This window comes from Chlamydotis macqueenii, chromosome 2 (assembly GCF_036417535.1).
Source record: "Chlamydotis macqueenii isolate bChlMac1 chromosome 2, bChlMac1.mat, whole genome shotgun sequence".
Taxonomy (NCBI): Eukaryota; Metazoa; Chordata; class Aves; order Otidiformes; family Otididae; genus Chlamydotis; species Chlamydotis macqueenii.
Genome location: NC_141557.1, coordinates 43812626 through 43838930, shown reverse-complemented (window position 1 = coordinate 43838930; position 26305 = coordinate 43812626). Strand labels below are relative to the sequence as shown.

Below are 26305 nucleotides of genomic sequence, written 5' to 3'. Positions count from 1 at the left end.
ATAGCTTTGTACTCCGCTGACTGTGCAAGCGCCTGCTCAGCTCTTCACAGTGATCTTGACATTACATCCTCTGTTTTCAGAAGATATGACTGAACCCACAATGATATCTTTTTTGCAAAGTCTGGATGAATGATATGACTGATGTGGTATGTCGATATACATTATGTGCAGCAGTACATGCTGTGCGTTGGGCCGAACTGTTGTGTTCCCGACTGCTGGGCACACCACCTACCTCTTGAGTTTTTGCTGTGTGCGAGCTCTGCTCTGTGCTGCTGGTGCACCGCATCACGGTCAGTCGTCTCCTTGGTGTCACGCTCTGTGGTAACGAGCAGCGATGTGCATCAATCTGTACCAAGAAATCCCCTCTCTGGCGCTATGCTTTGTGCTCCGGTGGGCACAGCTTTTGTGAGCGTCAGTCGTATACTTTGTAGCTCGGGCATCCTCCTCTCCGGAGGTCTTTCTGTTCGTGCACTCTGCATACAGCCACTGCTTTCCTTGCTCCTCACCCGTGTCCGTGTCACCTGGTGTGCGTGTGAGGCCTGCCAGGGGTGTTTGCCCGCACACTCTCTCCCTGTCACACACACGAGGGCCTAGCAGTGGGCGGGCAGGGCCCCCTCTCCCAGTGTCGTGATCCTGCGTGACTACGGGCCTGCGCGCCCGCCCCGCACCCCGGCCGCGCTTTCCCCTGGGGCCACCTCTGCGTGTCACGGAGCGTGGGCGCTCCCCTGTGCCGTCCCGCCGCACCACGCAGCCTATGTGCGTGTTACGCCTTTCCCCCTTCGCCGTGTGTCTCCATGTCTGCGTGCGTGGCACCCGCCCCCACGCAGGCCCCTGCGCGGTTCCCGCCGCACGGGTAGCGCCCTGCCCCCGGCTCGGGCAGGCGGGGCGGCCGAGACAGCGGCGGGCGGGAACCGGCCCAGCCGTTGGGCACCGACCGCCGGCCAGCTGCCCTCAGCAACTGGCGAGGAGGCGGCGCGGCCCGGCCCCTTCTCCCCCGGGCGCCGCCCCTCTCCGCCCCGCCTGTGAGTCAGGGCTTTGCGGGGCACGGGCGGGAGGCGCGGGTTCGCAGCCTCCGCCGCGGGTCTCCATGGAGAAGGCGGCAGGAGCAGCGGCGAGCGAAGGCGGCGGCAGCAACAGCAGCAGCCGCAGCAGCAGCCGCCCCACGTCGGCGGGTTCATCTCCCTCGTCCTCCTCCGCCAGCCGCGGGCTGCCGGGCCGGGTGGCGGCCGCGGGGAGGCTGGATGGAGGCGGAGGGGCCGGCGGCGGCGGCAGCAGCAGTCCCAGCTCGGCGGCGGCCAGCCCGGGGGGCGCGCAGGCGCCCGGTGGCGGCGGCGGGAGCAGGCGGCGGGAGCCGGTGCTGGAAGGGACGCTGAGCAAATACACCAACCTCCTGCAGGGCTGGCAGAGCAGGTAAACCGGGGCCGCTCCTCGCCCCCAAGATGGTGTCCGGGCAGCTGGCGCCGCCGCCGCCCCCGCCCGACCCGACCCCTCCCCGGCCGCCGCGGGCAGGTAGGCCGGGCTGTGCCACCAGCCCTGCCCGAGGCCAGGCTTTCTACTCGTCCGCGCCCACTTTCCTTCATTTTGTTTCAGTTGTTTGTTTTCCCAACGGAAGGAGCAGTTGGGCGTAAGGACGGGGCGGAGGGTCGGGGCGGCCGGGGGTTGGGTCAGCGGGCACAGGGCAGCGCGGCCGCCGCAGGGGCGGGCGGGGGGGGGGGGGGAGCCGCGCAGCGTTACGATTTACAGCTCCTGTTCTATCACGTTAGTCTCCTTCTGTGAAGTTACCTTGGGTAACTAAAGAATGAAAAACTGGGTGAGAGCTTCCCAAAATAAATGGGAAAAATGCCACACTTGTGACTATTACTATTACCTTTTTTTTTTTTTTTTTTTGCTAGAGGGTGGAACAGCGTTAAATTGTCCCTGCGTTCACTAAGATCTCTTCTGTTGCTATGTCCTTCCTGTTTGACAAGTCCCAGTTTATGTTGATACGGTGACAGGCCGTGATCCTGCAATTTGTTGGGTGCGGACAGGCTGATGTGCAACTGTGGAAGTCCCGGGGAAGGGCTGGTTTTCAATCTTGTGTCTCAGTGCAAAATTTTTTAGAGTTGAACGCAGACTGTGGAATTAATAATGCTGTATTGGGATTTGTTGAAATAAAGAAAGAAGATTTCTTATTAGTGTTTTACTTCTCATTATTAAACTTTGTCCTCTTAGTGGGTGAATGAGGATGAGCGTCCAAAAGTTAACTTTTTAATGTAAGGCATCACAGTGATGGCTTTGAAGAGAAGCAAATGCTACGGAGAGAACACTTATAGGACTAGTTATAAACTTCTACACAAACCTTTTAAAAAATCAAAAAGCTCTAAACCTCACAAAACTTGCTGTTGCTTGTATTAAGTGATCCCAAGCAGTAAGAACATGGAAATGCCTGAGTCCTTGGTGTTCTGGCAATAATTTTAAAGTGTTTGTAAGTGACAGAGTTAAATTGCAGAAATGCCGATGATACTATGATGCTGACTTGTGTGGGGCTAAATCAGTGGTAGGACTACTGTAGCAATACTTCCTGAAAAGTTCAGGAGGTAGTCAAATTCTGTACACTGGAAAGCATGCATCGGTACACCATCTGTGAGTGATAATGCCGATGTCTGGTATGATTTGGATACACACTCATTGCTATAAAACTGGACTGCTTCAGTGTAGATGTGGAGAAGGCCCTTTACTGTCATTTGGTTACTGCAGTTCTGCGCTGCGTTCACGTTAGACTTTTATCTGTTGATTTATGCAGTCCTCCTGTAGTTTTGCTTAAAAACCAAATATACACATTTTGATACCTCAAATGTAAGACCAAAGTGTGTGACTGAAAATTAAAAGCCCACCCTTTTTTGCCTCTGATATGTCTGTCTCTTTTTGTAGAAGTGGTAACTTTTTTTTTTTACTGTGAGTGCCTTTAAGGGATGCTTTCATGTAGTCTGATGAAATTACAAAATTGATATCATTGCTTGTAAGTCTTTGAGTCTAGAGTCTCCTGTTTGTTGTATTTGGGAACAGATTAAATCTTTGATAAGGCTGGCAACTTGAGGTAGCATGTATAATCTGCATATGTCCAAGAAACTTTTGTCTGAAAACATCAGCCAAAAACGCTGCTTCAACAATTCTACTGTGGCACTTGGAAATTACTTTCTGTTTATTTTTAGCAGTCTTTTTTTAGTGCTGCTTTATCATGCTTTGTCAATTGCCAATTTTATTTTCTGTAAATCTGGCTCTTTGAGCAAGTGGTTTATGATGACACAGAGCTCTTAGGCTAAACTTTAGTTTGTTCAGTTATTCCATTCTATCAGTTGTTTGGGATGGGGAATCTGATATAAGTTCTAAACAGAACAGTTGGAACTTGAGGCTTATGAAAGTTGGGTTTATTACCACATCCAGTAAATGAGTAGTGATCTGTGGATTTGAGCATCATTGTCCTTTTCACTTTCTGAATATTTGTCATGGAGTAGGTTTTCTGTGAATTTGAGCTCAGTTTCTAAGATTGGATAAGTGACTGACACCTGCAGATTAATTAAGAGTGTACATGTTGCTGAATGATCATACAAATTAGTTTTGAATTTACTTCATCTGAAAAACCACGAGACTGCTTAAGTGCGCGATCAATATAGCCAGATGGCGTGAATAGAAATAAAATGGAAAAATAAAGTAAAAACTGACAGAGCTGAACGATCGTGGATTTGGAATGTTCTTTAAAGCTCCTTATCCATTAGCTTAAATAATTTAAATGTATGTAGTGTTAGCTTATGCCGTGTAATATTGAGGTTGAAAGGCTTTCCTGGGTTATCCAACACTTACTGTGCAGACCAGCCTCTACAAGTCTAAGGGAATTATTGTCATTTGAATTATTGTAAATTAGTGTCACTTTTTTATCGGTTGTCCTTTAGCAGGTTTATGCAGGATAGTCTTATTTTGGATGAGGCAATTGAGTATGAGTTATGAAGCTAACACTGCATTTATAAACATTAACCAAAGTAATTTAAGGCCTCAAATTCGATCAGTCTGGAGAGCTGCGTTACTACTTAGTTTAAGAACTTCTAAGGGTTTGTTGTCTGTTACTAAAGAAACCTATTCTGCTCTAGCAAGTTCAGAAAGAATCTGATTTGGAAATGAGTGAGGTTCTTCTTTACCTTTATGACAAGCAGAAGGAAACACTGATTTTTTTTTTTGTTTGTTTGTTTGGTCGTTTTAAGGCAGTTTGTTGTGTGATAAAGATGTCAAGAAGCCTGGGCATCTAGAGTGTCTCTGCCAAAGTCTAACTTTCTGTGGATTTACACAGGTATGAATACAGAGAATGGGACTTAATCTAAAACACAGACATAGGAACACTTGTGTCTGGTCTAAGGCATCAGGGCATCTGACTGTCTTTATTATGAAATCACAAATAATTATGTTATTAGAATTGAAGTAGTATTACAAAGCATTTCCATTGGGATTTACTTGTTTTATGTGTATGGGAGAATAGTAATTTGTATTTTAAATGGGAACTGTGTGGGTTTGATGGACAAATATGTCTCTGTAGACTCATCTCATGTCATGCAGAACCTATTTTGCATAAGTTAATTTGATATTAAGGGAATTCTTATTGCCTGTGGCATTATTATCCTGTTTTTGAATAGATGGGTAAAATGTTGTAGAAAGTCTTAAAACTCCATTTGCCCAAGGTAGTGTGAAATTCACTTGTGGTCTGTCTCCCCCTCTCCATGTTTTCCTTGAAAATGTTTTTAGTGCTTTTGATTGTAGGGTTTTGTCCTGCAAGCATTTCTAAGCCCCTGGATCATCTGCATTTGGGCTGGGGCTTAAATTTGGATTTGTAACAACAACAAATGGAGCCCCAGCTGATGGATGTTGTTGTTGCTTTTCTGAGCTGAACTTCTCTGTATAAATTATTCTATAGCCCAGGTGTTTTCTAAAGCATTACTTTGGAGTATTCTTGTTTCTTCTCTCAGTTGAGAAATATATGATGCTAACAGTCTGCATGAATCGTGCCTGATGTACTCCTTGTCCTTGGGTACCACCACATTTCTTTGGGGGTTAGCTGCCTTCCTCGGATGTCAACCAAAAGTGTGCTTTGGGGCAATTAGTGAATTTTTTGTTCTCCGTCTGTTTCCTGGGCCTCATGATGCTGGGATATGGTCTGTTTGCTTGTGTAGTTGTAGAAAATGGTTGTGATCTGACTACTGCCACCACAGAAGGACCCTTCCTTGTTTCCAGTCTCAAACAGCAGCTAGGATACCACCAGAAGAACCAGCAGACTGTGCTCCTTGTGCTGCTTCAGGGACTGACTTCTTTGGCTCCCAGAGGTTATGCTGTCCTGACTGTAGCTGTTATGGGAGGGTTGTTTTCTCAGTATGTTGACAAAATATGTCAACACTATTTTGTAATACAGCACCTACAAAAATCTCCATATAACTTTTTGTATTACTATTTAAAAAAAAATTATATATATTCTGGAGAAAGAGGTAATGACCTCTTAGAAGGGGAATTGATGAAGATACTTCAGACTCAGTAATAATCTCCCTCTCCCTCCTTCTGAATTAGCTAGCTCATCTATCGCAGAATTCTGGGATTGACACATCTGCTTGTGAGGCTTTGGGGTGATTAGCACCTCTAGTAGTTGATAATTCTTAAATGGTACCAGTCAAATTATTCTATTGATGAATTGTGACCTTTTTAGTGTAAAAAATGAATAGATGATTATTGAACAAACTATATAGAATAATAGAATGGTTTGAGTTGGAAGGGAACTTTAAAGGTCATCTAGTCCAACTGCTCTGCAGTGAGCAGGGACACCTCCAACCAGAACAGGTTGCTCAGAGCTGTGTCCAACCTGGCCTTGAATGTTTCCTGGGATCTACCACCTCTCTGGGCAACCTGTGCCAGTGTTCCACCACCCTCATTGTAAAAATTTTTTTCTTTATATCTAGTGCAAATCTGCCTCCTTTTATTTTAAAACCATTACCCCTCCTCCTATCACAACAGGTCCTGCTGAAGAGTCTTTCCTGTAGGCCCCCTTGAGGTACTGGAAGGCTGCTATAAGGTCTCCCCAGAGCCTTCTCTTCTCCAGGCTGAACAGCCCCAACTCTTTCAGCCTGTCCTCATAGGAGAGGTGTTCCAGCCCTCTGATCATCTTCGTTGATTTGTATAGGTATACCAATATAGCTGCTGGGAAGAATGTCTGCCCTAGCGAAAGAACCTGTTTTTTTAATATAGAATAAACCATACTGTCAGAATTCTAACTGTAGATGATATCTGAGAAGGAGAAAATAACCATGTGCATATTTAATGTTTGTGAAGCTTACTGAAATGGGAATTTTTTGTGTTCTTACTAGAATGAGATTAACACCAAGCCCTCCACTGTGTATCTTTTCATCTTAGTGTGTTTCTGGCATACCTACCTGGGGCTTTGTGTAGTGTTATAATACCTTCCAGGATTTATTTGCAGAGTTTGGGAAGGGGGAGCCTATTTTAAGGAGCTAGAGATGCAACTTTTTCTTCAGTTCTTGGAAATCTGCTCTTTTAAATTTGGAACCTCGATTATAATTTGTTAGGACTTGTGGAAACGCTTTAAATTTTCAAGACATTTTGATAATATTGGGCTAAAATTTTAGTAAAGATTTTACTTGCAAAATAGGTTTTACTAGAAACTGTGTCCCTTCACATGTAGATTCTATTTGTAGTAGGAGGCAATGTGGAAAGGAAGAAAACTACTTGAAAGCAATGTGTTCTAGTTCTGTTGAACAAATGAGTAGGCTATTTTCCACTGATCTTCTGCTATTGAAATTAAGATCTATGTCATTAGTTTCAAATAAACTTGGAATTTAGAATGTAAAAAAACCCAGTTATTAGTAAGTTGTGTTTTGTATTAAGTCACTAATCTTTTTTTTTTCTAAATTCTGAAATCTACGTAGCAAAAATAATCACAAATGTAAGCTTCCTTTCCCTGCCTCCCTCCTTCCTTCACTTCTTACTGTTGAAACTTTTTCCCTGTAAGTATCATTAATGCTTACTTAAAGGAAAAAAAAAAGGTAGTCTCTTTAAATGTATATCCCAATTTTATTTGTAGGAAAATTAGAACTTTCAGTTAAGATGCACTTTGTCTTTGTTTAGTTAGTGGTTGATTAAACCTAACTGGTTTATTCACGAACTGGTTGATTTAGTTTGAATAGCTTTTGCTGTTGCCCAGCTACTGGGGGAATGGAGAAGGCTGTTCAAAAAGTGAAATCAGAGACAGAATTTTTGCAAGGTAAGAGGCTGAGAAATCCATAATTCTGCCCTTTAGTGATGCTTACAAAAAACGTTTTGAAGAAAACAGCTTTGAACCTCAGGCTGGAATTGCAAAGGCTGGTCTTGTGGTTAAGGAATTGATCTGTGCTGGGAGATGTGGATTCTGGGTTGGAGAACTGCGGCGGACGTTTCTCTTGTCCCCGGGGTAGGTAACCCAAGTTCTTTGTTCCTTGGCTGTTTTTAACATGGTGTCAGTGCTGCTTATGCCTAGGCAGAGAATAAAATAATATAATGCATATTAATCTAATGCATAAGATGCATTAGATGATAATGTAGGAAAAATCTGTTTAAAACAAATGAGACTCGGGCATTTTCGCTCAGGCAGTGTATTTGGGAGTTGCAAGTGCACTTCAGATCTGAGCAGCAGTCTGGTACCAGAGGGAGTGAAGTGACAGGCAAAACAGAGCGTGGTCTTCCTTTCACCCAGATGTCACACTTCGCTTTCAGACAGTGAAAAGAAGTGGCAGTTGGCGCTAACACTGAAGCACTTACTTATCCTTATCTGGGTTTTGTTATTACTAGCTCATTTTGCTGCTAGCTTTTTGAATGGTGATTTCCGTGCTTAGCAATGCAATGATGAATGTGGTTAGAGGGAGCACATATGCACTTGCTGGCTCATTTGAAAAAACCCACCAGTTTATGAATATGGATTTTGTTCGTGTAGGAGAAGTGACAGTAAGTTGTTAAACTAAGTAATGTTCCTGGAGTCTTTTTATGAGTATATAATAAAAGTATTCAAAAGATTTCCCCAGTCATTTTCTATTTAAAAACAATTGCTTAGTAAACAGAACGTATTTGGGCTTTAGCTTCTTCTAATATTTGTACTTTGTTCTTTATGATGTAGTTAAAAGACTGAACCTTCTAAGCAAAAAGGATGCTAAAAATTGCCGTAACTATTGGTTTTTAAATGTAAAATTATATTTGTTAAATATGTATTATAATGAATGATGAAACAATAAGTATTGAATTTGGTTCATCTAAATATACTGAGTTTGTTTCTTAGGTCTTAATATACTCCTACAACTTTATTGTCAAGTCTCTTGGTGTTGTGCTTTAGATCTTGTAGGCTTTTGTGGATATCTTACTGAGATGTGTGATTACTTTTTGGAACCTAATCCAGGGAGGCAAAGTTTGCTTAGTATTTAACTGTTGCGTGTAAAAATGTTTCCGTAAATGCTGTCTAAATGCTCCTGCACTTCTCTTTCCAAGACAGCATTTAATTAGTAGGTATTTTAAAGCTGAAGAATGTAGGTCCGTAGCCACTCAGTTCTGTAGCACAAGCCATAGAATTTGTTGTGGTTTCTGTTCCATCTAGAATTGTGTTTCTCTTCAGATTTCTATCTCAGAATTTTTCTCCCAGTGACAGAGGGTTCTTCTCTGTAGGTATGGGAACAATTTGCCCAACTTTAATCACTGCTTGAAAAATTGGCTATCGTTCTTAGTACGTATCAGCCTTTGACTTTTCACTGAATCTCATTATGCTGGTTGTGTATGAGACTGAAGATACCTCTTATCAAATGTAAATTTGTCTGTGCAGTCTTTTTGGGCAGGCTAGGTTATCTTTTGTCTGTATTTGGAGTATTTAGACCACTGGAGTTTTCTTGCTGTGAGTCAGATCTCCCAGTAATTTTAATAATTTATGATAGATCTGATTACTGTTTGGTATTTCAATGATTTTCTTCACACGTGGACACTAGAACTGTGTACAGTTTCAGTTGTGGTTGCAGTAGGGATTAAATACAGGGATAATGCATTCCATTTCCTCCAACTTGATATTCCCTGCTTAAAAAGGTCAAAGACCATTAGCTTAGTAGAATCATAGAACTGTAGAATGGTTAGGGTTGGAAGGGACCTTCAAAGGTCATCTAGTCCAACCCCCCTGCAAGGAGCAGGGACACCCCTGACTAGATCAGGTTGCTCAGAGCCTCATCCAGCCTGGCCTTGAGCGTTTCCAGGGATGGGGCTTCCACCACCTCTCTGGGCAACCTGTTCCAGTGTTCTATAACTCGCGTTGTAAAAAATTTTTTCCTAATATCCAGTCTAAATCTACCTGCCTCTATTTTAAAACCATTACTCCTTGTCCTATCGCAACAGGACCTACTAAACAGTCTCTCCCCATCTTTCTTGTAGGCCCCCTTGAGGTACTGGAAGACCGCGATCAGGTCTCCCCGGAGCCTCCTCTTCTCCAGGCTGAACAGCCTCAGCTGTCTGCCTGTCCTCACAGGAGAGGTGCTCCAGCCCTTTTATCATCTTCGTGGCCCTCCTCCGGACCCTCTCCAACTGGTCCATGTCATTCTTGTGTTGGGGGCTCCAGAACTGGACACAGTACTCCAGGTGGGGTCTCACCAGGGCAGAGTACAGGGGCAGAATCACCTCCCTCGACCTGCTGGCCACACTCCTCTTGATGCAGCCCAGGATGCGGTTGGCCTTCTGGGCCGCAAGGGCGCATTGCCCGGCTCATGTTGAGCTTCTCATCCACCAGCACTCCCAAGTCCTTCTCCTCAGGGCTGCTCTCAATCCATTCCCTGCCCAGCCTGTATTTGTGCCTGGGATTGCCACGACCCATGTGCACGACCTTGCGCTTGGCCTGGTTAGTAGGTCTCCATCATTAATTTTTGAAAACTAGGTTGTTAAGATTGCCTCATAAGTTTAACTGTTAGTCTAATTACACGCAACACTGAGACCTTGTGCTGCCTGGGTTCTCCAGACAGGTGTCTTCATACCCACACTCTTGCTATTTCCTACTTGCTTTGCTCAAGCTGTCAGTGCCACAACACCCTCGTGCTTGGTACGCCGTTTTCTCCTGATATCCGGTATACTTGATCCGGTAACATATGGCATAGTACTACCAAAATGAGTGCCAGAAGTGTCAGAATGAAGAGTAGCACTTAACTATCTTTTTTTTTTTTTTTTTTTTTTTTTTGGATGGGAAGGTGAGGAAAAGGAGTGCTGTGGGAGCTGTCTCCCTGCAGTATGCTCTCTCTGCGGTTAGCATGTTTTTACATATTCCCAAGGATACTGCTTGGGCTTTCTCATGGTGTGTATGCCCTGTTTTTGAAGGAGTAAAAATAATAGTTAATTATTTGTTTACAGAGGAGAGTAATTTAAAATATAGTTGGGGAAACTGATTATTAGTTGGAAGAATTACTTGGACAAAATAATCAGTAGATTTTCCTTACCTTGTTTTTTTATAAGTTAGTTTTGCTTTTCCAGGTAAATCCTCTCTTATAATTGTGACTTCTTTGTCACTAGATGTATGATTCTATTTTGATAATATTGGAATGCATGTTGGTTGCTGATGATAGCTTATTTTCATGTCATCAGCAATGTTTATGGAAATTTTTTTCCCATTTAGGTCATTGCTAAACACTCCAAAGCCAAGAACTGATTGCCAAGGAACCGTGTTGGAAATACGTTCACTCAAAGATCCTCACTTAGTTTTATTTTGAGGCTGGCTCCATCTTTTAGCTGTTTTTCAATGCATTTAATGTGTCTTGTTCTTAAACTCAGTGCTGCCTGTGTTAGCATATTGCTTCAGTGCTGTTAATATTATGAAGCAAACTTGTGATATCAGAAACCCAGCAGGTTTTCTGGAGGAAATTTGTTTTTAATAAATGCATACTGATTGGTGTTAATTACCTTGCTTTAAATATCTTTTGTTTGTTTAAAATGTACTGTGTCAACTGTTGTATTATTTTATTGAGCATTGGATAGGCTGAGAGGTGTATGCAATTAACTGGGCTGTTGCATTTATACGTTTTTAAATGTTCGCATACTTTAATTTCCTTCAGTTTGGGAACTTTCCTATTGTTTTTGGTAGAAAGGAGCTGGATGCACCAAGTATCGATGAACCTTAGCATTTTGGATCATTCCCTACAGGCTTGGTGAAACCTAACGATTTTGTTGATTGTATCCTTCTCATAAAACTGCAGTTTAAAATTTGGAGTACTGTTCTTCAAAATAGAAGACAGGACTACACTGATATGTAGTATTAATTGCTATGTGCTTGGTGCTTGTTTCAGAACCCTTCCACAGGCTAAACGCAGTTACTGTTGTGCGTATCTCAGCCCAGTGGACCCACTCAAGAGTCTTGCACAGCATTTGCAGGTGCCTTAAGGTATTTGACTGAAAAGACCTTAGGCTTATCAGTTGGATGGTTGTAAGTTGAAATCCCTAAATTAATATTTTCCTATGGTTTTGAATAAGTTACTACTACAAGTACGTATTTCTTGGTGACCTGGGAAATAGCTTTGCTTCAACTGCATGGGCTTTTAGAGATTACCTGTTGCAGTATTAAGAGTTGCGCCTTCTGTAACGTGCCTTTTATCAGGTTCTCAAGATTTTTTATGAAATAAGTCAGTAATGATTGTTTTATTTGCTTGAGAATGGACTTGGAGCACAGTTAAATACTGTGATGGGACAACTTGTTTAGGTCATTCAACAGTGTATTTAAAAGGTAGAGGCAGTACATAAATCTAAGTTGGGGCTCTGTGTTGATAAAGCTTCTGCCTTTACCTGATGTACAGAATTGTGAACCGCACTGCCACTTACAGCTGTATCGGCTGCTACATTTTTCATTGAGATAGGGCGAGGCTTTTATGTGAGGGACACATACCACTGTGGGAAAATCTACGTACTGGAATCAGAGTAGCGTGTTTATCACCAGGAGAGGGGTGTGTGTGTTTTTCTAGCTTTGGAATATGGAGAAAACCTTCCTAGTGAAGTTTCTCCGTACTGCCTTTATCATGGTGATAGGACGAAGATAATGAACTTGATAATGAAAAAGATACCAAAGTATAGGCAAGATGGAGAAGCAAAAAATACGTTATTCGTTGCTGCAATCATTTGGGCATTTTGCACTGGCAAAAAATTACCCCCCCCCCCCCTTTTTGATGCCTTATCACAGTAAGCTTTTAATAGAAGCTCCTACTCTTGGAAACAGAGTAAAGGCATTTATCTCTTTTTAATTTTTTTTCTTTTCTTTTCTTTTTTTTTTAAGCTGGAAGGTTTGCCTTCCACACCATAAGGTGTAGTGTGGGTTTTGTTGTTTGTTTTTTTTTTTGTTTTTTTTTTTTGTTGTTGTTTTCTTTTTTTTTCCTTCTTCTGTTGCCTGTGTTTTATCTTTCCTGTTTAGTAGGCTTTCATGTTGTGACTATTGGGTTCATGTATCAAACTTTGTCTTATTTTTATTATGCAAGTGCAAGGAAAGGCTGATTTGGCAATAGAATAAGAGAGGAAATAAGAGATGTAGAATGGTGGGAGAGGTTTAGAAAATGAGTTTAAGTCTCTGGAGGACGACTGATGGAGGGAAAGGGAAGAAACAGAGGAGAGAAGGAAGCATATACTGAACTGAAGACACTAGAAGGATAGACCTTTACCACTTTGGAAAAAAAAAAAAATAGAAAAGTCTGGAAACCATATAACATGAATTGAGAATAAAGTCTTGGAAACACAAGTGGTATAATTTCCTCTTATTTATTATTTTAAATACTGCTATTAAGAATGCCATACAAGAAGTAGAGAGGAAATTAATATTTTCTAAATTGCAGAATGTGTAGTGTGGTGAGGATTTTTCTGGTTTTGCTTTCTTTCTTCCGTCACCTTCTGTAGCAGAGCTCATTTCAGACTAGTAGATGACTGATGTGAATAGCAGCCAGAGGAAGCTACTGACAGCGTCCACCTGGATATATATTAACGTGCCAGACTTACCTTTGCCCTTTTAAACACAATGTTGTTTATGTGGGAATTCAAGCACATGTGATGATGAAACTGTTTTTTTTCTGTTAAAGGTTGTAAGTATTCTTTCTTCATTTTTGATTAAAACAGTGAGAAGCTGGATTTTTGTAGGACAGTATTTTTAGAAATATGTACATATGTAGAACAGCAACCTAGTGCATAAATGTCTTTGGAAGTAATTGTTACTTGCAAATCTAAATAAGTTTTCTTCAGAAGGATCATGGCTAATACACTGCATATCTCACAACATATTGATGAAACCACCCTCTCATGGACTCTGTGGGCTCTATACATATGTTTCTAAGAAGCAGTGTTGACAAGATACTTTGCTGTGAAGATGGCTGCATATCAACTGTCAGGATAAAGACCAAACATAGAAACTTAAACTTCTAATTTCTGTCAATGAATTGATAGTTGTAAGAGTAAAGGAAAGGAAAACCCTATTGAACTACAAAGTATCGGCACAGAAAGCTGAAAAGTTCCAACTATGCTAAGATGACGCAGCATGTAGGGAAGGTCTGGTTTCTACAAAGCTTTATTTGAACGAGCTGGGGTGAAGAAGAGGTGGAAATGAGCCAGCATGCTGCTCTTGCAAGCAAGATCCTTGCTTCGTATATAATATTTTCTTCTGTATGATGCATAAAGAAAGGACTGCATGGTCTTGGATATGTTCATTCTTTCCTACCAGAAACTTTTAGTCTATGAATTAAAAAAAAATAATAAATTCAAAAGCTAGGGAGAATACACAGAAAAGAAGACATAAAATTGAGAACTTCAGATTCACAAACTTGCCTTTTTTTTTTCCCTGTGTAAATACATATTAAAAATATAGGCAGATCATAAAAAATGGCATTAGTGTAACATAGCTGTGTTCTCAGCCCCCTGTATATGAGAGTAGAATGAATATTACTTGTTGGACAGGTTCTGTCAGTGAAATAATATTTTAAATGAAACTTGGCAGTTGGGAAAAATGCCAACATTCATGTGGTTCAATTTCGAGAACCTAGATGATAAATTACCTGCATCTAGAAAGTGAAAAATAACGGCTGCTATAAACACTACAGTAAAAACACAGAACAAATTTAAAACCAAGTGTTTTATTTCATCAACTTGCACAAAAATTACTGTCCAAACAGATGTGTTTCAAAAGCATTTGTCTACTAGAAAGTGTCTGGTAGACCGTATATTCACTTACAATATGTTGTAATAATTCATGTCTAGAACAGCTACAGAGAATATACCTTCAGTGAATTATATGGTAAGTAGAATGTGGAATGAGGGAGGAATGAAGAATTGGCTTGAGGACTGCTCTCTTCTGGTATCATTTGTATGTCTTTCTCTACCTGGAAATTACCTTTAAAATTTTTGTGTTGCTTTTGCAGGTGGTAAGCAGCTCTTGTTATTATGTGTTTCTTCCATATAAATTATATAAGTAATGTACATATGTCCACAAGCCAAGAATAACTAGATGAACATGACAGTTATCGGAAAAAATCAAGAAGCCACATTCTTGAATACAGAAGCTTTATATTGGCATTATAACTCTAGTGACCTAGATTGATGAAGACAAGCACACTTCTGATGAAAACATGTTTCAAACTGTTTTACTTGTCTGTTCTGTTAGAAATGTTGTTAATACTTCAAACACACCATAATATATTAGAGAAAAATAAAGCTGTCAGTGAGCTTGCATCCTTGTCGATATTGCAATACATGGCTCGGTAAAAATAAGATACTTACTGAGACAAAGTTGTAGTACAACTGTTTTCTTTTTTAAACTTTGAAGACTATAGTTTATGGTGATAGTGATTTGTTTTTTTAAAAAAGATAATTTTTCATCTGAGAATACTGTAGGTAGTTTACAAAATCTGAGCATGCCTCAGGTGTGATGCTTACACTACTGAGGTTAGAGGAGGAGGTACGTGATCTCTAGCGAAGCTCATCTTTCCTCATTACAATATTGTGTAGCGCATATGTGGGTTTTTTTTTTTCATGGTGTAACACTGAGATCCACAAGTGGCTTTTATTAACAAGGTGGTTTTCAAATCTAAACATCAGTCTTTCAGTTCACAGGAAGATCTCTTGAGGTCTCTTATTCCTTGATGTTTTTAGCTGCGGACTAGAAAATAACACTGAAGAGTTGCTGGCTTCTGCCAATGATTCTTGCTGAGGACAGGGCATTGCAAAACAAGGATGAGCTATGAAGGACTGCTGAAGAAGCCAGTGAACTGTGGAACTGTGATACAACCTCTATAAAACTTTGCTGACTCAAGGCAGCTAATTGAAAATTTATGCTATAATATCCATTGATGGGATGTGGTTTTGCTTTGAACCTAATTGGATTGCATTATTGTAATACAGTACAGTCAGTATCCTTCTCTTACAATGTTCTTGTTCTTAAAAAGCTGGCCTCAACAAAATAACTTCTAAATATTGAAAAGATGTCAACTTGAAATGTAGCTGATCTAAAAATAAACTAGGAGTAGTTTTGGATATACTTGGAACTTTTTCTGCCATTTAAAAAATGTATAATGATAATATGAACTACTTATACTTGTCAGTCCTTAATGTAATGTGTATTGAGGAAAAATCAAGTTCTTAGTACAGTAATCTTTACTAGTATAGTTACTTCCTGTTGTAGAAGATCTTTCTATAAGAATTCCATGAATTTATTTTAAATTGACCGTGTAGTCGTGCTGTACTTCCCTTCCATCTTTACCCTTCTGTTACCAGTGCCTCTGTTCTCTTTGGTTTGGTCGAACTTTTTTGAACATATTAAGGCATTTCTGTAATTCCATTCTGTAATTCCCAAATTTCTGTTTTTACAAACTACAGCTGTAATGCATACAAGTCCTGTCCAGTTAGGTCTATGTATGTATTTTATTTAATGCTTACCAGGTGTTCTGGTTTTGTTTAGTAAGGTAGTAGAGATAATGGTTAGGCCTCACCCTCTGGCCTCCTGCTGGGCAGCCGACTGGGCCCAGCTCGGCTTGGCCTGGCTGCAAGAAGTGGAGAGGAGATGAGAAGTGAATAAGATGTAAAAAGGATCCTGAGAGGCGTCTGCCAGCCTGCTGTGAGGAACGGCTGCAGACGCCAAGGTCAGTGAAGAAGGAGGGGGAGGAGTAATGCGGCTCCTGGCCAAGATTCCCCTGCAGCCTGTGGTGACGACCATGGTGGAGCAGGTTGTCCCCCTGCAGCCCATGGAGGCCCATGGAGGAGCAGAGATGCACCTGCAGCCCGTGGAGGACCCCACGCCGGAGCAGGTGGAGGCCTGAAGGAGGCTGTGTCCTGTGGAGGGCCCACTGGGGCAGCTGTTTTGGAGGGAGTGCACCCTGTGGAAGACATGACCCACACCAGAGCAGTTTCACGAAGGGCTGTGGCCCGTGGGAGGGACCCCACGCTGGAGCAGAGGAGGAATGTGAGGAGTTCTTCCCCTGATGACGACGAAGTAGCGGCATAAAACAACGCGTGATGAACTGACCGCGACCCTCATTCCCTCTTCCCCACTGTGCTGTTTGGGTGGGGGCGGGGGGGAGTAGTAGAGATAATGTTAAGCCAGGAAGAGGGAGGGGCGGGGGGAGGTTATCTCTTTCCCTGTCTCATTCTCCTGCTAGTTTTAGAAATAAATGAATAGTTTTCCCCAAGTCGAGTCTGTTTTGCCCGTGACGGTAACTTTAAGGATTTCTCCCCGTCCTTATCTCAAACCTCGAGCCATTTTTCCTTATATCATCTCTCCCTATTCTCTCGGAGGGTGGGGGGAGTGAGAGAGAGACTCTGTAGTCTGGTCCCGATTGGGGCTGAACTACGACACCAGGCTTCATGTAGTATGTCTGCAATTGTTCCACACCCAGTAAGGAGTGCAGTTCAGTGTACCAAGTAAATTAATCATTGCAGAGACAGTTAAATGCAAGGGATCTGGAGGTTGCTGATAAAATGTGTGGTTCATATTGTTATTTTCTTTTTCTCATTTTCTCTCCATCTCTTTCTCTCTGGGAAGGCACTTTAATCTAAGCATGCTTTTGAGGCTTGTTTCAGAATATCCTCTTCTCCTCCCAAGTTGCATGGGTTAGGAGAAGGTTGGTAATTTTCCCCAGAAGTAAAAGGTGGGAGTGGCTCTGTTTAGCTGAGTCACTTCACTCCTGGATGAGAAAAACACAACTAGAGACTGGAATACCAGAAACTTCTTATTCCTCTGTTTTCTTCTGTCATTAAATAACTTGCTAGGACTGCTAGTTTTCCCCCTAGTTGTTACATTGTGACAGTAAAAACCCTAATGAAAACATAATTACTCTGGGAAAATGATGACTTCACTGGTACTCTTATCCTTCTTTTTTTAATTAAGATACTAATTTAGACTTGATAGTCGTAAGGAGTGATGAGAACAGCCACAATCTTGAAGCAAAGCTCTCAAATGCAAGTACAAACATGAGAATCAGTTGCAGACAGTAAGCAACTGATAACCTCTTGTTATGACAGCCTTCTTCAGCTGCTCTCTCCTTCCCAGGGGGTCAGAGGTTCAAATTACAAGTTTCATTCTGCAGCTTTCTGGTAATCCAGTGCTTTTCCAGCCTTTATGTCCTTGTGTGACCTGTACTGCTTGCAGGACCTAGTCAGGCGTTACTCTAGAGTGTTTTGTTGTGGTGGTTTCTGATGGCTGGTATCAACGCTTGGAGCCCTGCTTCGGTGTGGTCAGTGCTGTATGGCCTGGAGTTCACCTGTGCCGGTGAGCTCAGACTGGTATTAGTTGTTGAGCTATACTGAACTAATTCACAGTCCTTGGGCCCAACGGCAAAGGGTAGGTTGCAGGCATGGCACAGCTTATTTGAGCCAGTGTGGTGGTTTAAATGTTGTTGGCCAAAAGAAATCCTGTAACATGTACTGTATTTTTGCTTTGCTGTGGACTAAAGGCTGGCAGATGGTTCAAACCTAGGCAGAGGGCTCAGAGCTCCTCCTAACACGCTGTGCTCCCGTCAGCGTGGGGAAAAAAGCATTGAAAGTATCTCCCTGTGCATGATCTTTTGTAGAGGGGTCAGATGGCTGTGGAAGCTGGTAGGAGGTTTAGGTGGATGCTCCTTGGGCCCAGAGATTCTGGTAGGAGTCTCGGAGTTGAGGGGCAAGGCGCAGGAAATAGCTGGACCTTCTAAGCAGACTTGTAGCAGCTTACAACTGTTAGCGTCATAACTTGGGTTCTTATATTTTCTCTGTGCTAGTTTTTGCATGGAAGAATTAAAGCTCTGAGGAAGAGGGCTGAACAGGTGCCAGATACAGTCCGGCTCCTTCTTGAGCTGGGCAAACAGGTTAGCAGTTGAATATGAAGCTTTTTTCTAGGATCAGATAGATTGTGTGAATCCACCTGTCCTCCTTCCCATATTCTAAGGATCTCTGTCCTTTCCCATTTGTTTGATCTTGTTTTTGATACAGTGACAGCAAGTGTAGGGGGAGTAGTGCTGTAGGAGATGGACTGAAGAGAAGGAAACAGTGGAAGTAAAGAGGTCAGATATGAAAATGTTACACATGCGAAAAATTAGAGATGGATGAGCTGTGACCTCAGGTTCCAGAGAGCAGGCTAATGATATGAAGCCTTTTTGAGTTTTGTTCCTCTTGAGCTTGCAAATTGATTTTTCAGAAGTGACGTTTGAACAGATTGAACACAAGGGACATGGAATAGGTGTCTCAACCGAGGGAGCTGGAAAGCTTAATGGGACTGTCAGTAGTAATAGAGAAAGCAGCTGGTATAGGAAAAAAATACAGTGTCGTTTCTCACAGTGCTCGTTTGAGATGGTGTCAGGATATCAAGAACAGATGTCTGAGAGACTGAAAATACCTACTGTACTCATGTTGAGTTTTAACTTTAATTAAATAATTCCCTTAACTGGATTTAATTATTGGAATGCTGAATTGCATACTTTTTAAAAGTAAAATACCAGAATTATGAAACTGTAACTTAGTTCTGGAAATGTGAAAACTATTGGATCTCTGCTCTAACTATTTATTTCCACTTGTTCTGTGCTTCTATTGGGGGGGTGTTTTTTTTTTTTTTTTTTTTGTTTGGGTGTCCCGTGTCCCCCCGCCCCAGGGACTAATTGCGATGGATCTCTTAAAGAGTATTTTATACGCACTTACGAGTTGGTTTATTCCCCACACTTCCCCCTTGCTACATGCACTTGCCAGCACTGGATTCAGAGAGGTTCAATTAAGTTGTGGCATGATTATACAGCTGAAGGGAAAAATTACCACCTTATGTTTTCCCCTTCAGGAGAAAACATTCTGTTTCTTGAAATCCTTGCTACTGAATTTGATCCTGAGATTATTCTGGCTATTGCAGTTCTAACGGCAAGTGTGGGATTTACTGGAGAAGTCTAAGGAAACGCTTACTATTATTGCGGTGTTTGAGTGTGTTATTAAGGACTTTTTCTTCCAAGTGTATTTAAGTTGTGGGGTTTGGCTTTTTTTTTTTTTTTTATGATCCTTTTACCATGCTATCTGCTTATCACTACTCAGAATGAAATGAAGAACAGAGCGGGTGCTTTATCAAATGCTGCAGTGCAGGACCGGTGTGAGTACTGAGGAGTGTGGTGAAGGCAGGTAGCAGGGTACCAAAGAGCACTGCAGAGCAGGAATGACCTTCGAAAGTCAGAACTCTGTTAGAAAACACGACTTACAGTCTATGCTCCCTAAAGTAAAGGAGTAATACTTCCTTACAATGATTTCCTTTGAGAAATAGTAAGTTTTTAGAAATGGCTGTTAAAACAAAAATGCATCTCTCCTGTAGTTCCAGTTTTCAGTTGGGACTGACATTTCTTTTTGGATTTTTCTTCCCCCTGTTTTTTTTGCTTGAGTGTTTCTGATTATAATTTGAGTGTCTCAGATACAATGAGTGAGAGGAGTTATTTTGTTGTGAAAGGGGGGTAATGATGGTATACATTCTGAAGGTCTCAAATAACATCTTGTCTGAGGTGCCAGATAAGAGAAACTAACAGCTAAGGAATAGCATCTGTTAAGACTGTTTGCCAACAGTTGATAACATTTGGGAGTAAGTGAAAAGAAAACTGCAAACAAGTGGTTAAATAGAGAAGTACTTAACACAGCGTTGATTTTTATCATAATTAGGGACAAGGAAAAAGGCTAGAAGGAAGAGTTTGTTTTTTTTTTTTTGAACGACACTTGAAGGAAAGAAATTAAATTCTAAGTCATTACTGAAGAGAAATCAGTACAGTAGAGTAATTTTGCTTCTGATTTTTAAAGCTTCTTTAAAGGCTTCTGGTAACAGAAGGAAAACATATTGCTTATAACTGCTAGGTGAGGAAATGGTAAAGCCATAACAACTTGATCTTTCCTTTTTCCAAATCTCCCTCTAGCATTTCATTATTATGACTGTGGAGGTTCATGAGAACATTTGTAATGTAGCTTAGGTGTTCAGGCACTGAAAAGAAGATTTGGTGTTCTAGCTGGTGCTATAACCATTAAACTTCAAGTTTAATGGAAATCTCACAACTTAATGTTATTTCCTATCACATGGAAAAAGACCTGCTATTTTGCTATAATATATTTTATCAGAATGAGCAGAGCACAAACCTGACCTGAGAGAATCTGTAAAAATCTGAAGTTGAACTAGAAGCAGACTCTAAAAAATGTTTTACTTGTCTCACTAAGTTAATTAATTGTTCCATTATTTGATTGTCTACAGGCAGGTGATTCTACTTTATACCACTGACAAGCAGTGGTGTTGTCAGCATGTTTAAAAGAAATCAGTTTTGGTATCATATTTGCATTATTGGCATAATTTCTTTAGTACCTATGTACTAGTTTATTTCAAAAGTAAAGAATTTAAACTTCTCTTTTGAAGCCATTGATTCATAGTTATTCATAGCTCATAAGTTCATAATTTCATTTATGCAAAGGATCTCTTTTTATTTGTGTGGGAGGGTAGACAAGATTAGCAATTTCTGAATTGCTCTTTTAACTAGACTGATTGTGACTATAGGAATGAGAACAGAAATTATGTTAAGCTTTTTAAGTTACTCATGAGTTTGTGCCTTTTTGTAGAGCAGACTGCTTACTTTTCTGTTAAGAATGATGTTAAATTTTATTTAAAAGTACCTACTTGCCAGCTGATCAGCCAGTATGACTCTTCTTACTAATTCAATAAGATAAAACAAAGGATTTGACAGAAACATATGTAATGTAGTGTGGGAGGCTTCTGAAAAATACGATGATTTGTAATTTTAAAATGCAAATTTATGTAGCACTAAGTACAGTGGAAACTATGGCAGGACTGCTGGCAGTGAGTGGTGCCAGTTGTTCTTACTACCTGTTTTCTTTGACTGCCTGTCTAAGAAACATATTAGTAAAGTAGTTGTTACTGTGGGAGGGGCTGTGTTTTCAGCCTGGGAAAAAGTTGTTGCACATAATGGCGTAAGAGCTTACTTCCCAGGAGTTCAGAATAACTGAAAGTTGATAATGGGGCAGCAAGTGAATTTCTCTGTGTGCTGGGCAAGGTGTCAAGTCAGGATTGCTATATACGATAACTAATGCGTGCAGTCTTGCTGCAAATGAGTGGAATACACCTCACTCAGAGAAGCAGTGATATGTTTTATTGAGGTAAAATAATAATTTGACAGAGTTCAATAAATTTCATGGACTTTAATAAAGTTTTAACAGTGGTTTAACAAGGTTCAGTAAGTTTGATTACAAAGTTCACCTTATTCATTACTGCGTGGAAGAAACACGTAAAGGAAAATAGAGTTAGCATCGAGTTAGAATGATTCGCGCAGAGACCAGAGATGCAAAGAATAAGGAAGACTCTCCCATTGAGTCACGAGATTCAGAGTGGACCCCCTTGCTTTCTAAACTCCTTATGGAGCCTAGGTGGAGCTGGATCCAGTCTTAGTCTCAGACTTGGTCAACTGATGTCTTGTTCTGTGCTTTGGTTATCTTACATTTTTTGATTTTTGAAACCACCTTTTGGAATATTTTTCCGAGGCATCTTCAGTTCCTTGTATGTGGGCTGGGAGCTTTCTAGCTTGCAGGTTCACCACAGGGTGTGAGGCTTGTTGCTCCTTAGTCAGCCTGAACCAAAGTATGGCTGGGGGTCAAGTGTATCCATCACAGACCTACAGCTGAATATATTGGCTGGTGGCTTCCATGTAATGCTTGTAGCTGCAGAGGAAATGAATCTGTTTCTTGCTGGATGGGCAACTCTGCAAAGTTCCTCTTCTACCCAAAGACTGACCTGGCTGCATTATTGTTTAGCTAACTGCAACACTTGTTATTGTGTAAATTATACTGGAATGCAGTGCTGAGTGCTGCTACTGGCCAGTGATGGGAACAGAGACAGGAAGATGACAGAACAGAACTTTTGAGGTGACAACAAATAGAGGAAGGCTAGTTTAGCTGAGCTAGGTTTTTAAAGTGCAGATCAGCAGTTCTTCCTTGAGACCGGAGAGTGAGAAATTACAACTGATTTTTGGTTGTGCTTTCTAAGGGCAACTTTTTCCACTTTGCCCAGTTGTGTTGATGGAACAATTTACTGAGATTTTGTGGGAACAATTGCTGTTTATTTTGCACCATTGCTGTGGAATATGGTGGAAGCATGCAAGACATTGTATTTCTATTTGTAAGTGATTTAGAGATTGAGGACTCATATCTGATGATTAACATTTAAAAAAAAAATTATTTTAATTTACTGATCATAAAGGAATTGAATGTATTGAGAAATACCAGAAGTACTTCATGTATTTTCTTCAATAATGTCATTCTGGAATAATGTAGTTCACATAGAATGCAAACAATTATAAGAGGATGAGGATGTCTCTTCCTAAGTCTTCATCCATGGAAATGCATCAAATGTAAACCAGGCTATATATAATTTTTGGAAGAGTGTTAGCTTCCAGAGGAATGTCGTGTTCTCTAGAGTCTCATATCAGCAACTTGCACAGAATTAATATATCTGACTTTCTTCCAAATAACAATGTTGGAAGAGCAGATTAGGAGAAGAAAATGTAAAAGTTATTACATAGTTCAGAGGAAAAAATGAACATGGCTTATCTCTCTCTGTAGACTTTTATGATGATTTAGTAGTTACAAATTATTTTGCATATTCCAGCTGTTGTCTGCTGATATAATTAGCATAAATGTATTTTGTGGTTTGGGTTGAGCTGGTAAATGGTGTCTGAAATGACCTCCTTTGCTTTTGTGGCAGTTTGTACCAACTGCTTCTGTGAGACCAGAAGATGAACCACTGTTTCACCTACCTAGGACTGAATGGGGTAACCCTCTCCCAACTGTCTGTTCCTTCAATTTTTTTTTTCTCCCTGCTTTAGCAAATTGAATTAGTTGGCACTGAGTTTGATGAGTACTAGAGAGGACCCAAGGAGTGGGTTGTGACCATGCAGCAGGGGAGGAAGGAGAGAAGAGGGCCATAAGGTTTTACAAACAGCTGAGCTGCAGACATGAGGTGAGGTTAGCTGCTCTATGTTTTTGAAAAAAAATATTCTAAGATATGTACATGTAACTCATGCTTGGCAGTAAGCCTAGCACTCCTAGTTTCTGAGGGAGAGGGAAGTTATCATCTGTTTCCGTTAATACTTAACTGAGGCCTGTTTCTGATCACTCGTTTACCACTCATGCTTCTTCCTCGTTCATTTAACCGTTCATTGTAGTAGACGTTATGAGTCAGTGCCATCAGCTGCTGCTGTTCATAATGTGGCACAGCGATACACTATCATCTGCCATTAGTCCATTAGTTTTCGTTTCACAGAGCACAGGACTTCGGTAGGGTTGGTTGTTTGCTGCTCTGCAGGGGTGACGATCTCTGGCAATGAAGTGGAGGGAAGCAGACAATGGGACGACATGACAGCTTCTCCTGCCACGGCATGCATTGGTGGCACTTGTGATTTGGAGCCTGCAGATATTCAGTAATAAACATGACTCCTACTATTTTAAAATGGTGCCTGTCTGAAGTTTTTCAAGATTTGGAATGCAAAAACATATTCTGAGAAAGTGTGCACAGAAGATGGGATGCCTTTACAGACTCCTTTAGCTTCCTGTGTACCTTTTGAATAATTCCCTGCCTGCTCTACATGAAGGAATCTTAATATTTATTTATTTATTATCTTGTGGTGGTGTTTCTGCCACATTACTCTTACAGAAAAACTAGAGAAACCTGGAACTAGTATCTCTAGGGTGATATGACAGGAGGAGAGCATCCTACGTGTCTCTCGTATGTCACAAAGGAAGAAAGAGGATACTTTTCCTGCCTGCCAGTCACCTTTAAGCGTAGCAAGAGTGATATAACTAGATCTGTGGACAGCATACCTGAGGGTGTTGAACATACAGAATATAGTAGATTTGCATTTTCACTTGTCGTCTTATTTTTTCCATGTACATAGGTAAAAATGTACATGGAAAACAGTAAGTCAAGGCAGTAAGACGGAAGTCAAGAATATGGCATACGAGAGAAATGAATGAGGAAAAATAGCACTATAGTTATTCTTCTGTAATTGAGAAATCAACCCCCCAAACCTCAGGCCATACACTGTTGTTTAGGATACTTAGTAGTGTTGGAAATAGAAAAGACCAAATGAGAAAAACAGAAGCTTCAGAATTATTCTCTACAGTTTTATCCCTGTTGATAAATACAATAAAACAGCATGTCACTAAAATAGCCATCAGAGGGTATGATTTACTGAGATTTCTTGAACTAAGAGCATGCTGTCAACAAAAAAGGGGCAATCTCCTTGCATGCTCCTCACTCCCTTTGCTATGGCTCTGATGTCCTGTTGGTTGCATGGTAATAGAATTCAGCTTACTAAAATGACAGAAAATTAACCTCGCCAAAAAAGATGAAGTAACTAACTAATTATTTTCTTTAAGAATATGTTCAAGATGTTGATGAACTCATTTTGTTGAGAAGTAGGAAAAAAACCAAGCCAGTCTTCACTAACCTAATAGTGAGCCTATATAGTCCAGTGCAGGAGAGTGTTTTGCTCTGGATGGTCACTGGAAATCTAGCTAGTGGGGTTCTTTATTCTTGACTATAGTGTCAGATGATTCTTCAGATTTCTGTTTACTTAGTTTTAGGTAAATTTACTGAAAACCTTTTGGAACATCCTCTTGCCAGACTGTTCTGCTTGTCTACTCCTTCATCCCTCCGCTTAATTTCCTCTGTAAATTGTCCCTCACTTGTTGGCAGCGGAGTGATCATAATAAAACTGAGGTTCTGTCTCCATAAACTGTGACATGTGTGATTGCTGTAATTAATTTTCAGCAACATCTTTCTATTGCAAACTGTTAAGTTGGTGACATCTTTTTATTAAGAGTTTTTATGAATCATATCTAACCTTTTATATTTCATGGTTAATAATTAAAAATGAGAGAAGAGCTTAGTAACAGTGAAGACAGTTCTGCGATGTAGGTGTTATGTTCAATGTTTACTGTATACAAAATGTTATAGCATTGAATTTATAATTCAGTTGCATGACTTTAAATACCTTTCCTGTGACTTTGGGGTTTTTACAGTCTGTCTTAAAGCAACCTCTTATTTATATGCAAGTTACCTCCCTTGTCCTGGTTTTGGCAGGGATGGAGTTAATTTTCCTCTCAGTAGCTGGTGTGTTTTGGATTTCGTGTGTGAAGAATGTTGATAAACACCCTGCTGATACCAGTTGTTGAGGGAACTGATATGAAAGTTTAGGATGAGGCCAGTCAAAGAGACTTTGTAGTAGACACAGGTGGGGGTTGTGGGGGTGCATATGAGGGTTTACTGCTTCCTTCCTACATTTTCTGCCCTTCTACTAATAGTATCCATCTCTCTTAATGTACTTCAGAGGACAGGCTCTAGTTGCTGAAGGTGAAGGAGAGGGGTGTGTGGGTATTTAAATTCATGGAATCATAGAATAGTTTGGGTTGGAAGGGACCTTTAAAGCTCATCTAGTCCAACCCCCCTGCAAGAAGCAGGGACATCTCCAGATCAGGTTGCTCAGAGCTTGAGCTTGAATGGCCTTGAATGTTTCCAGGCAAGGGGCATCCACCACCTCTCTGATCAACCTGTTCCAGTGTTCTACCACCTTCAGTGTAAAAATTTTTTCCTAATATCTAATCTGAATTTACCTCCCTCTATTTTAAAACCATAACCCCTCGTCCTGTCACAACAGGTCCTGCTGAAGAGTTTTTCCCCTGTCTTTCCTGTAGGCCGCCTTTAGGTACTGAAAGGCCACTATAAGTTCTGCCCCGAGCCTCC

The 26305-nt window shown here is 41.0% G+C and overlaps 1 protein-coding gene across 4 annotated transcripts in view; it reads left to right on the top strand.

Moving 5' to 3' along the window:
• Positions 1-1049: 1049 nt before the first annotated feature.
• OSBPL10 (oxysterol binding protein like 10) overlaps positions 1050-26305 on the top strand; it is a 116965-nt gene continuing 91709 nt past the window's right edge. For 3 of the 4 annotated variants that reach the window (XM_086742744.1, XM_086742745.1, XM_086742743.1), the window contains exon 1: positions 1067-1410. In XM_086742744.1, the coding sequence (XP_086598870.1) occupies positions 1088-1410 (323 nt within the window). In that variant the 5' untranslated portion in view covers positions 1067-1087. Of the gene's footprint in view, positions 1411-26305 lie in introns of all 4 variants that reach the window. The other variant, XM_086742747.1, reaches the window with a different exon arrangement.